The 13,082-nt window shown below is 41.8% G+C and overlaps 1 protein-coding gene across 1 annotated transcript in view; it reads left to right on the top strand.

Annotated features, from left to right (window-relative positions):
* Window positions 1-12,871, top strand: part of GFM1 (G elongation factor mitochondrial 1) — a 49,386-nt gene extending 36,515 nt beyond the window's left edge. The window contains exons 14-18 of the mRNA XM_081910970.1: window positions 458-620; window positions 2,088-2,232; window positions 10,153-10,313; window positions 11,424-11,477; window positions 12,514-12,871. Coding sequence (XP_081767096.1) covers window positions 458-620; window positions 2,088-2,232; window positions 10,153-10,313; window positions 11,424-11,477; window positions 12,514-12,645 — 655 coding nt within the window. The 3' untranslated portion in view covers window positions 12,646-12,871. The remainder of the gene's footprint in view (window positions 1-457; window positions 621-2,087; window positions 2,233-10,152; window positions 10,314-11,423; window positions 11,478-12,513) is intronic.
* The last annotated feature ends 211 nt before the right edge of the window (window positions 12,872-13,082 follow it).

Here is a 13,082-nt window from a genome sequence, read left to right as displayed (position 1 = left end):
GGCCGAGGCCATTTAGGGCTATAGTACTGTATGCTAGTTTCGATACACACTTGCAGATCTGATCTTTCCGCCTTTGAGGCAGGCAATCAAGAAGCATTACCAGAGTTCCAAGGACACATTCCAGCCAGGCACAAATGCTCAAGGGAGGTGTGAAGCAAGGCCAATGACAGATGTGGCCTGGGGAGTGTTGTGGAGGAGGAGACAGGCCTGGGATTTCTCATCCCTTCTGTAGAAGCTTGTTTGGGTTGTGGTTCCTCCATAAAGTCCTCTACAAGAGATTATATGGGGACGGGGAAGTTCTGGCCATTTGTTAGGTGGGAGCCAGCACCCAGGTGAGAACGTTGTGTGCTTTCCTGTAGATTTAAGGCCAGGATTTGAGCTATGCATGTGTGCTGAGCAAAATCAATAGGCATTGCTTCCCTTCCTTTCTTTTTGCTGAGTTTATGTCTTTTCACAGGTTCGACTTCACTCATAAAAGGCAGTCTGGTGGAGCAGGCCAGTATGGCAAAGTGATAGGCTATTTAGAGCCTCTGGAGCAAGAAGACTACACCAAGGTGGAATTCGTTGACAAGACGGTCGGAACGAATATCCCAAAGCAGTTTGTGCCAGCCATTGAAAAGGTGAGGTCTGCCTCACCCCCCTCCCCAGTCAAAGCACTTTTGACAGGATCACAAGCTGGTGATGGGCATATTCTCAAGCAACAGGTTGGCTGTGAAGCCAAATGAGATCCAAGCAGGAAAATGGTAAAAAACAAGACACAAGGGAATGAAAACAAGAATTCAAAAGTACACACACAGGCATCCACACACCAGAAAATCTTGCTAGGTAATAAAAGAGCAGAGAAAGATCACTCCTATGCATTAAAGATACGTTCTTATTCTTAATGCATAGGTGATTGCAAGCTAGTCTGATTGACACTGGATTTCTGGTACCTCTTTCTTGGGCCTTCAAGTAGACGGCAAGCTCCTTTGGTTCTGCCTCCTACTTACATCTCTGTGGAAAACATTCTTTAAATGCCCTTGGGCCCTTTGACTGTCTTTCCTAAGTGCATTCCCTAAATAGGCTGGTCCATTGCATTCTGCTTAGCTTTTGCCATCACCGTAAAATAAATGCCTGCAGTTCGTCCATGTTGACTTGCTCTTGTGAAATTGATGAAGGAAGCAGAGAGGGATTCTTTCTTTTGAAAACGAGAGAGACTGTATCTTCTACCTTTTGGCAAGGTTACTGTTTCATTTTTGTTTTTAAAAAGGTGATGGTTCTGGTAAGATACCTTTCAAATCTGTTTCATATCCTACTTACATAAGCTGAAATTTGGAGCAGGGTTCTAGGTGTGCTAAGAGACCATGGTTTTGAGCTAGCATTGTAGGTACAGAGGCTTTTTGTGGGTGGGTGAGTGGGCATGCAGGATGACTGAGAGAAAGTGGATGTGGAATTGGTGTGGGTAATGAGTGAGTAGAATCTTATTTTATGGGTTTTTGATGTTTTGTCTTTTTTATATGCAGCATATAATTTTGATTACCGTATTTTTTGCTCTATATAGGACACACCGAACCATAGGACGCACCTTGTTTTAGAGGGGGAGAACAAGAAAAAAAATTCTCCCCCTCTCTGCGCAGCGTCCCTTCAGCGAAGTGGCAGGAGAAACGGAGCCCCTTCCATTTCTCCTCCCACTTAGCTGAAGGGGCGCTTCGCCTTAGCTGAAGGGTAGGTTCCTTTCACACCTACCCTTCAGCGAAAGGAACCCAAAGCCTCCGGAGCGCAGCGGGAGCTCCTGCTGCGCTCCGGAAGCTTCAGGTGGCTATCTTTGAAGCCTGGAGAGCGAGAGGGGTCGGTGCTTCAGTTAAGTCAACCCGAAGCCTCTGGAGTGCGGCAGGAGCTCCCGCTGCACTCTGGAGGCTTCAGGCGGCTATCTGGAGAACGAGAGGGGGCGGTGCTATAAACATAACAGTTTTGTTGCTCCTTTTCCTTTCAAGTCAGGCATGGTCATTTTGGCTGCAAAGGCCTACTTGTCTACATGTTTCCTACAGCCACCTGCATGTCAAAGGACTTGAACTGAAGTCGCTAACGCTGAGGCTATTCTTTTATAGGGGTTCCTTGAGGCGTGCGAAAAAGGCCCTTTGACGGCTCACAAGGTTTCCGGGATACGGTTTGTCTTAGAGGACGGTGCGAGTCACATGGTGGACTCCAACGAAATCGCTTTCATCCGAGCTGGTGAAGGAGCCTTGAAACAAGGTACTGCTTCAGAGACGGGGCGCTTCCAACCTTAACCACACAGCTATTCTTTATTTCCATTTTCCCCCTGCAGTTTATCCGGAATAGTTTTGTGAATAATGCAGTTGCTGCTATGCAGTTCGCCAATTTTGTGTCTAGCTCTGGCTTTTTCTGCATCAACTTTAAGCTTATTTTCCTCCTTTCATTTTAATACTGTCCACTTCTGCCCAATTTACAACTCTTCTTCTCTCTGAGGAAGCTCATTGATCTGTAAATGCATACCTGCATACTTCATGTTTTCTCCCATGTTGTTTATCATTTTGGGAACACCTTTTCCTTCTCCCTGTTCGGCCTCACCGTTGCTATTAAGGTCAAACGTGACTGTCTCTCCATCACATCGCCTTCTTTTCCTTGCCATAGTTAATGTCAGTGCTTCCTGCTGCTACTCTTTCCCATGATAATGTGTGTGCATCTGCTAACTCAAGATAATATATGTATGGAATAAAGCGTTTGCAATAATCAGTTTATTGGACTTCAGTGTTCCACCAGACTTGTTGCTGTCTTTCCACTTACTTCTCTGTGGTATACTTAGACTATAGGTCTCCTGAACACCAAACACATTTCATCTCTGTTCTGTTCAGTACTTAGTTGTGTTATTAGCACTAAATACACATTTGTTCATTTTATTTTTTAAATTAAATTTGTATACTGCCCTTCATTTGAAAATCAGAGCGGTTCATTACGAATGAGTCCATGAAAGACGGCTTTTTGTTCAAAATTGAGACCTGGCTATTAGATACTGTATTGGAAACAAATGCAGGCCTGATATTAACTTGTATCTGTGTGCAATATTTTTTCTTGGACATATATAAATTACCTGGCATTCTGTATCCACGAGTGGAGATAGCCCAGGGATTTGTCACTGATGGATTTGTCCGTGTTGTCTTCTGATCCCATCGTGCATTCGTCAGGGATTATGTTGCCTCTGAAGATGGATGTTCTGTGTATATAATATGGCTAATAGTCGTGCATTTTGATCAGCAGTTAATTAAACCAAAGCTAATACATTCCAGTTTTTTTCTTAATCAATTTACACAGTTCCTTTGTTTTTTTTTTTTCTATTCGTTTTTATTAAGTTTTTGATAACACAGAAAGATAAAAGCTTTTTTTACATCCAAGTACATATCGTAGCTCTTCCCTATTTGGACCTCCCTCAACTTTCCCGACAATCTTCCGCAATTTCTATCATATCTACACATTTCTTAATTTCAACATTACCATTAGGTCTTACAGTAATATCTTTATTTGTTCTCACGTAATGCTCCTCACTCTTTTACAAAGCTTCTTTTAGGCACACTAACGTTGTATGTTCCTCACATACTGTTTCCAAATAATCGGTAAATTTCCCCCAGTCCTCCAAAAATTTCTGATCTTTTTGATATCTTATTTTGCCTGTTAATTTGTCTAGTTCTACATAATCCGTAAGCTTTGCCCTCCACTCTTCCAAGGTCGGGACCTCTTTTCCCTTCCAATTCTGGGCCACCAGCACCCTTGCCGCCGTGGTGGCGTATTGGAAAAATTTACAGTCTTTCCTTGTTATAACTTTTCTTGTTATTCCTAATAGGAAAGTTTCGGGTTTCTTATCGAAGTTATATCTTAGTATTTTCTTCAGTTCGCTATATATTATCCCCCAAAACTCCCTTATTTTACTGCACTCCCACCACATATGCATGAATGTACCCTCCTTCTCTCCACACCTCCAGCATTTATTACTAATTTTGTACATTCTGGCTAATCTCACTGGCGTCAGATACCATCTGTACACCATCTTCATTAGGTTCTCTTTTAGGGAGACGCAAGCTGTAAATTTTATGTTTTCATTCCATATTTTATACCACTCGTCTATTTCTATATTATGTCCCAAGTCTCTGGCCCATTGGATCATCGTATCTTTCACCCCCTCATCCATCGTGTGCCAGTCTAACAGAATTTTATACATTTTTGAGATCACCTTGTGTTTGTTGTTCACTATTTCTGTTTGAAATTCCGAGTCTCTTTCTCTATATCCTTTTTCCTTTACATCCTTCTTAAACATTTCATTTATTTGTAGGTAATGTAGCCAATCGTAAACCTGTCCTTTTATTTGTTCGTAGGGTTTTATCCTCCATTTTCCCCCTTCCTTCACCACTAGTTCTCCATATGTCGCCCAATTGTCTCTCATGTTAACTTTTTTAACTGCTAACACCTCCAATGGGGATAGCCAATGTGGCACTCCTACCTCCAAGATGTTTTTATATCTATCCCATACTTCCAGCAACGCTCTCCGGAAAATATGGTTTTCAAACGACTTATAACCCTTTTTCTTCTCTTTCCATAGATGGGCATGCCATCCTGCTCTATTATCGAAACCTTCTAAATCTAACAATTTTGTGTTTTTGAGGTTGATCCATTCTTTCAGCCAACAGAGGCATGATGCCTCGTAGTACATCCTAAGGTCTGGCAGGGCAAACCCCCCCCTCTCCTTCGCATCTATCAATAATTTATGTTTAATTCTAGGTTTTTTCCCCTGCCAGACGTAGCGTGCGATCATCCTCTGCCATTCTTTGAAGGTCGTCGTTCCTTTTAATATCGGTAACATTTGAAATAGAAATAGCATTTTAGGTAGTATCGACATCTTGATTAGTGCAATTCTACCCCAGAAGGAAAGTTTTAGTTTGTTCCATACTATCAAATCTTTCTTAATTTTATTCCATGTCGGTATATAATTATTCTGATACAGGTCAATATTTTTTGTAGTCAGCCAAATTCCTAAGTACTTCACTTTTTTGACAATTTCAATTCCTGTTTGTTGCTGTAATTCTTCCATCGCTGATTTCTCCATATTTTTGACCATAATTTTTGTTTTCTTCCTATTTATTATAAATCCCGCCACTTCTCCAAATTTCTCCATTTCTTCTAGTATTTCTGTTGCTGATTCCAACGGATCTTCTGCCGTCAACACTAAATCGTCCGCAAAGGCTCTAACTTTGTGCTGATCTTTTCCTACCGTCACCCCTTTTATTCTTTCCTTTTTCCTTATTGAATCCAATAGCACCTCCAGAACCATGATGAATATCAATGGAGACAGTGGGCAACCTTGTCTGGTACCTTTAGAAATTTTTATCTCTTCTGATATCACACTATTTACTATCAGTTTGGCTCTTTGTTCCGTGTATATCGCCTTTATTCCATTCAGAAAATCGTTACCCATATCTCTCTGTTCTATATTTCTCACTAAGAAGTCCCAAGATACATTATCAAATGCTTTTTCCGCATCCACGAACATTAACATTGCCTGTTTCTCATTCCTGGCAGACAGATATTCCACTATGTTTACGATGTTTCTTACGTTGTCTCTCATCTGTCTGCCAGGTAGAAAGCCTGCCTGGTCCTCATTTATGATCTCTTGTAAAACCTTCTTCAGCCTTCCCGCCAATATCCCTGCAAAGATTTTATAATCCGTGTTCAATAGGGAGATTGGCCTGAAGTTTTTAACTTGCGTCAGGTCTGCATCAGCTTTTGGGATGAATGTTATGAATGCTTCTCTCCACGTCTCTGGGATTTCTTTCTTCTTCAGAATCATATTCATCACTTCTTTCATTGGTTGTATCAAAGTTGTCTCCAGTTCTTTATAATATCTTGCTGTAAATCCGTCTGGTCCCGGGGCTTTCCCATTTTTCAATTTTTTTATTACTTCTTTTATCTCGTCTATTCCTATTGGGGTGTTCAACCTTTCTCTTGCCTCTGAAGAAATATTCTGTATCTCTTTCTCCCTTAAATACCTTTCTATTTTCCTTATGTTGTTTTTTTCTTTCCTTCTATACAATTGTTTGTAAAAATCCAGAAATCCTTTCCTAATCCCTTTTGGATTTGTTATCTCCTCTCCACCCACTTCTATTTTATTTATTGTAGTTCGCTCTTTCCTTTCCTTAGTCTGCCATGCCAGCCACTTTCCTGCTTTGTTCGCAAATTCAAATTTCCTTTGCCTTAGTCTTTTGATGTTCCATTCAATTTCTTTGTTTATCATCATTTCAAACTCCTTTTGCAGCACCTTAATAGTTTGTTTGATTCTGGCATTATTCGGCTTTTTTATCAATTTCTGTTCATTTTCCATAATTTGTCTTAGAATTTCCTTCTTTTCTCTTTCTCTATTTTTTCTTTTAATCGAATTCTGTTGGATGAAATACCCCCTCATCACCGCCTTGCCTGCATCCCAGACAACACTCCTCTTCGTTCCTTTATCCCAATTGTCTTCAAAAAATTCTTTCAATTTCTTTCTAGCCTCGTGTATTATTTTTTGGTCGTCTAGTAAGTAATCGTTCATTTTCCACCTGAACGATCTTTCTTCCAAACCTTTAATTTCTAATTCCAGAGGGCTGTGGTCTGAGATAACTCTTGGTTGGATTTCTACCTGGGATATTCTTGGCGTCAACTCGTTTGAGATCCAAATTTGATCAATTCTGGACAGTGATTCATTAGGGTCGGAGTAAAAAGTAAATTCTTTTCTCAGTGGGTGTCTTAGCCTCCAGATGTCTGTTAGATTACAGCTCTTTACCATATCGAAGAAAGATTTGGGTAGCTTCCCTTCTTTTGTGTTGCTATTTCTTAATCTATCCATTTCCAAGGAAACCACCCCGTTCATATCTCCCATCAGAACTATCTTTTGGTCTGCGAATTCTAATAGCTTGTCTTCCAGTTTTTTGTAGAATTCTGATTTGTTTTCGTTTGGTGCATAGATCCCAACCAGCATTATTTTTTGGCCTTGCCAATTAATCTGTATTGCCATTATTCTACCATCGTCATCTTTAAATATTTGTTGGGCTTCAATTTTGCTTTTGACGTACATTACCACTCCTCTCTTTTTCTTTTTATCTGAGGATATAAATTCGTTACCTAGTCTTTTATTAATCAAAATCTTTCTGTGACTCCTTGCGATATGTGTCTCTTGCAGACAAATTATATCTAAGTTTTTCTTCTTTAAAAGTTGTTCCACCTTGTTGCGTTTTTTCTTTTCATTCAAGCCATTCACGTTCCAATTCCAAATTTTTAAAGCCATATTGTTTTAGTTGGGTGTGTTTAGATTCCTTCCTTCTCTTCTTCTTCCTCTTCCTCTCTCGCCTCCTCTTCCTCCTGTTCCTCGTCTCTCTGGCCGCTTTTCCTTTTTATCTCCTCTCCTCCTGATGCTCCCTTGACTTCTTCATCTTCTTCTGCCATCAGTTCTTTGTATTTTCTTTGGAATTTGCTTATCTCTTGCGGGCTGGTCAGTCTATGTCTTTTGCTCTTATAAAAAAAGGAGATCCCCTCCGGGAATTCCCATTTGAATTCTATATTATTCTTTTTGAGGGCTTGAACTATTGCTTTATAGGGGTCTCTCCGTTTCAACAGTCTGATCGGGATGTCCTTGAAAATGATTGTGTAGCTGCCATCTATAATTAGCCTTTTTTCTCTATTTTTTTGAAGGACCAAATTTCTCGTCTCCCTGTCTTTGAAAATTATAAGACAGTCTCCTGGGTATTTCTTAGCTTTGGTCGTTTTGACCCTCATTCTGAAGGCATTCGATATCATATTTGCTACATCGCTTTCCTGGAGATCCAACCATTGCGCCAATTCTACTATAAGCTTTTGTCTGATGTTCTCATTCTGCGCTTCTGGTATACCTCTCATCCTCAAATTTGTTTCCCGTTGTCGGAGATCACTCATAGAAATGGCATCCCACATCTCTTCTTGGGCTTTATTGGTCCCCTGGAGTTCCGCCTTGATTCTTTCTTCTTCCCGCTTCAATTCTCTTATTTCCAGTTTTGTCTTTTTCATCCCTTCTTCTAATACTTGGGTTCTCTTAGATACCTCCTTAATTTGCCCTTTAAGTTCTCTGACTGTCTCATCTATTTTCTTATCCATTTTTCCTATTCTTGCGTCTACTTGTTCAATTTTTGTTTCTAGATTCTTTTCACTTTGCCTAATCTCACTGAACATTTTTAATATTTCTGATCTAAAATCAGATTCTTGTTTAGACCCCTTTCTTTCTGTTGGAGTCCCCCCTTCCCCCACCTTTTTCTGTGTATATGACATTTTGATATTTTACTTTAATTTCTTTATACTATGACGTTTGTGCCTGATAGACCTTCTTTTCCTTTTTTCCCCTTCCCACAAAAACTAGCTCCCCCCTCCCTCAGCAGGAAATTCAGTTCAACAGGAAGATAAGAAAATCTAATTTTCGATTCCCACTGTGGCTTTTGTATTGCAGTTTTTACAGATATAAGTCCAGTTTTGATCTTCTTACTTCTTACTTCTTGCCACCAATTAGGCTAATCCGTTAATTATAGGGTTGGGGTTCAAAGTTCCAAAGTTCAGTGTCCCTGCCCCCTTTTGGTTCTTTCTAAGTCTTCTTGCCCCCAAGTGGGCTAATCCACCTTCGCTGTATTCTGTACCTATTTCTTTGTCTTCCTGCCCTCAATTGGGCTAATTCAGTCAACACCGCTTTTTCCGGAAGCACCAGAGCTCTTCTCTATCAGCACAACCCCCCTTCCTTAAGCAGTATTCTGCTCCCTCATTTCTGACTCCATTCCAATAGATCGGTAGGTTATGTGAAATGAATAAAAAGTAATATGTTACGGTCTTTCCCCCTCCCGCTAGAGCGCTATGCTTCCCGCTGGCGAGAAGAGGTTGAGAACCACAAGTAGTAACAAGTCTCACCGGGAAGGATCGAGTCTTGCTGGCAAAAGGGGGGGCAGAGAGGGGCTGGAATCACGCAAAGGAAAAGAAAAGAAAAGAGAAGAGCTGGGACTCCGTATAGTTCTAATGCAGGCTTTCCTCGCGAGGAAGAGAATGGGCAAAACCCACTGGTATATTTTAATTTTGTCCACGTCCCTGCTGGGTAGTAAACCGCTGTCGATCACCCCTCCTCTTGTCTCCTCCTCCTTCTTCTTCTATCAATACGTGCTGACAGTGAGGAAAATAATGGCGTCCCTAGTTTCACGGATCTTTCTCGCACAGTGCTTCTCCCCAAAGATCGCGCTGTCCCTTCTTTTTTCCCTCTAAGCTGTTATAGACTGGAGGAGCCAGGACCAAGTCCTTCCAGAAGATATATAGTTTCTTTTTGCTCTCCCCTTGTCTTCCTTCCCAAACTGTTACTTAGTACCCCACGCTTGGAAAGATTTCAGGGAGAGAAAGTTCTGTCCGTTAGTGACACACACACTTTTCACCGCTTTGCTTAGCGCTCTGCGTCTAACACGATTTCGGGTAGAAGTTGAGCTCTCTTAAATCCTTCTTTCCCAATTCGAATTTCGGTTTAATCACATCTATAAAGCTTCCTTCTTTTGTTCGAAATTGTCCTTTTTCTGAGAATTTAGCGCTCCTCCTCCAGGCACGGGGCTTCGCTCCCCAGAGGCAGTTATGGCTTCCCTCTGCCCGCTTCCCCCCCCGCCGTACTCTTCGCTCCGAAACGGAGTTACCTGACGGCCGGGGATTCTGCGCTTCGGCACCACGGGAACCTCTGTGCCCGTATCGTCCTGCGGACACTTTTCAGGGGTTCGCTGCGCCCTGCGGCACCCCTATTTTCCCCTGGAGAGTTCGGGATCCTCCGCAACGAAGGAATCCCCGCCTGGCTCTGAGTCGCGCTAAACCGGAAGTCCCAATTTACACAGTTCCTTTGGTCTGTTTAGGTGACTCCCAAAATTTTGCAAAAGTAATCCTTGCTGCACTCAATACCAACACTCATTCTAATATTGTTAGGCGATATATTTTGGCATGCCCAAGCAGTTCTGCTGTTTGCAGATGTTTAATGTCTCTGTGTGCATTTATCTGTTGCTTTTTCATTTCAAACTAATGGGGGAAATGTATGGATAAAAATTAAGAAATGACATACGAAGGTAAGTGTTCTAACATATTTTCTTTTGGACCCAGCTTTGGAAAATGCAACCATGTGTATTCTCGAGCCCATTATGTCTGTGGAAGTTGTGGCACCCAACGAATTCCAAGGGGAAGTGATTGCTGGAGTCAATCGCCGCCATGGCATCATCACAGGACAGGACGGGGCTGAAGGCTATTTCACTCTCTACGCTAACGTAGGTGCTGTTGAGCTTGCTCAACTATTCTTGCTTTACGACTGAATCCAGGGGGACCTAACCATATTTTTGAAAGCACTGCTTAGGACTCAGAACCAGAGGCCTCTTGGTTGCTGCTGTGCAAATCTCCGCAACTGTCTTTCCTCTGTCATCAGTGCTCCCAGCAGCAGAGGAAGAGGAAAAGAGGCATCCTGGGGACACACCAGAGGCAGATAAGGAGAGGCTTTGGGAGCCCTGGAATGGGGAGAAAAAGCCTGCCTGGAGCTGGCCTACCCCTTTCCTCCCTAACACTCCTTTCCACCCAAATGGCTAGCCCATAACACAATATATTAAAAGAATTCCTCTCTGCTCAGTTAATGTTTATCTGGTGGGCGAGCTATAATCAGTGTCGTGGTCCTTTATGGTAAAATAAAATTTAAAAATCCAAATTTTATTAACCAGTTCAGACACAAATCAATTTATTATAGTGACTTTTGGACCCCTTTGGTGCTTGTGTCCTAGTTAATTTCAGCCAGTTTCTCATGGTATTTGAATGAGTTTCTCACTGCTTCCAAAAAAAACAACAACCTGTGGCTTAATTCCTCTCCCTTTAACTAACCAGGATATGTCTTTATATTCTACATAGTAAGATAAGATAAAGGCTCACCATTTCCCATTCCAAATGGGAATGGGATTAAAAGTAATGTGGTTAATAGTAAGCCAGGTTATCAGTGCTAAAACCAGCATGCAGAGAGAGCGGTTAGCGGGGAACTTGTGGATCCAGTGCCCATTCTCAGCTTAATAAAGCAGCATTTATTAAGCAGAGTCAATTACATTTGAACTAGCCCTGTGCAAAGTATGTGTGTGCACTTAGCCTACTGTGCTTCCCAAACTCTGGGTTTGTAATTTCGAGGAACGTGCTTGGAGTGAGAGAGATGATCGAAATTGGGTTTAGGTAGCCCTAGTCTAGCGTCTTGTTCTTGCAGCAGTCAACCCCCCCTGCTCAGACTAGCAGTGTCTCACTCATGGGACCTCTGAATGTGGCTTGGATGCAATGTCGATTTCCTTAAATATGAAATAATCTCCTTCCCACCAAAATCCACATCACATGCATTCTCCATTTGCCATCAGGTGCCGTTGAATAATATGTTTGGATATTCTAACGAACTGAGGTCGTGCACAGAGGTAAGCGAATATATAATTTCTGAGCTCATTTTTTAGAACAAACAAAACAAAACATCTCTCTCTTTCAGAAAGCATTGTTGGCTGACGTTTACTGTTTCTGGTGTTGTAGCCACATCCCTACTGCAGTGCACTAAAGGTCCTTTGCGAGGATGGCGCTGTAGCCTTGGGCTACAGTGTTTGGCTGAGTTTTTTAGCGTCATAGAGTGCCAAGGCAAGCAGCTCTAGAGAACGAGGGGTAGACTAAGCAGGTGCCTGAAGGGGGAAGGCAAAGAATGTCTGGGAAAGCAATTCTGAGAAAGGAGGAGAAGAGGAAGAGACCAATGGAATCAAGAGAGGGGAAGGAAAATGGTGGAAGCAGCGGAAGAAAATGTGAAGGAAGGAAAGGAAAGGTGCAGATGGGAAAGCAGCATAGAGGAAAGGGTGGTCCGAAGTCCTCATGCTGCAGGCTTGGAATAAACCACCAGATGTTAGATTGCAGCTGCATATCAAGAAAGTGACAATTTTTGTGACATATGATAGGAGTAAGCCAACCACTACCTATGTTACATTTTCTGGTCCGGAGGCTTTCTTAATCCATTATAATTAGCAACCTGCCCCCATGTGTTCAATCATTATCCCTGTTAATATAAGGTTACCAGATTTTTTTCAATGAATCGAGGGACACTTTTCAACTGCAATGGATTTTGTATGTGGACTGATTTGTAAATCCGGGGACTGTCCCCAGGAAACGGGGACGCCTGGTAACCTTATGTTAACATTGTCCTGCATGTTTATCTTCCTGGTTTTAAACTGAGATGCTCTGAAGCTGACAGTGCCCTTGCCGCCTTTTATCGCCAATAAGTAAATACGTACTGATCAGCACTGGTTTGTAAGCTCAGGCGCCTGCTCAAGAGGCAGTCAACGGTTGCCGCGCCACTTCTGCATTTACGGTGTTTAGTTTCACGTGTTACATGGAAACGATGCCACGTTTTGCATGCTGCATAGAGTTAAGAATTTGTTTAATTTGTCCGTAACGTGGAGGTTCTCTTGTCTGCAGGGAAAAGGCGAATACACAATGGAATACGTCAAATACCAGCCCTGCTTATCCAGTACCCAGGAAGAATTAGTTAGCAGACACCTAGAAGCAACAGGACAACTTCCTGTGAAAAAGGGCAAGGCAAAGAGCTGATTCCCTGCATGTGAGCTGATCGTGAGGACCTGCCACCAAACATCTACTGCCGCTAAGCTCTATTGATTTAATGACTCTTTAATATTCAGAGCAGACTTCATCCTGGATCGATACTTCGACTTTATTAAGTCACCAAAAGACTGTTGCTGAAATGTTCACATAGAAATTCCATTAATTAGTCACTGTCTTAATTTAATAAAATGTCTTTAGCTTTACTTTAAAATTTTTATTGACTGCCCATGTTCTATTTATCCTCCCATGTGAGCCCCATGATAGACAATGCCAGCTGTCCTGTTGCAGAGATACATGTTTTTTTTAAAAAAAACTGTCTTGATAAAAGAATTTGAAAAGATATATATATCTCCAGCTAAAACTGAAGTAGATAATTACAAGATTGCTGGAGGCAGGTCAGTCTTTAGTAGCAAATTTATTATGCG

Source organism: Podarcis melisellensis (genome assembly GCF_964234715.1).
Source record: "Podarcis melisellensis genome assembly, chromosome: 5".
NCBI lineage: Eukaryota > Metazoa > Chordata > Lepidosauria > Squamata > Lacertidae > Podarcis > Podarcis melisellensis.
This window is presented reverse-complemented; position numbering and strand designations above follow the sequence as displayed.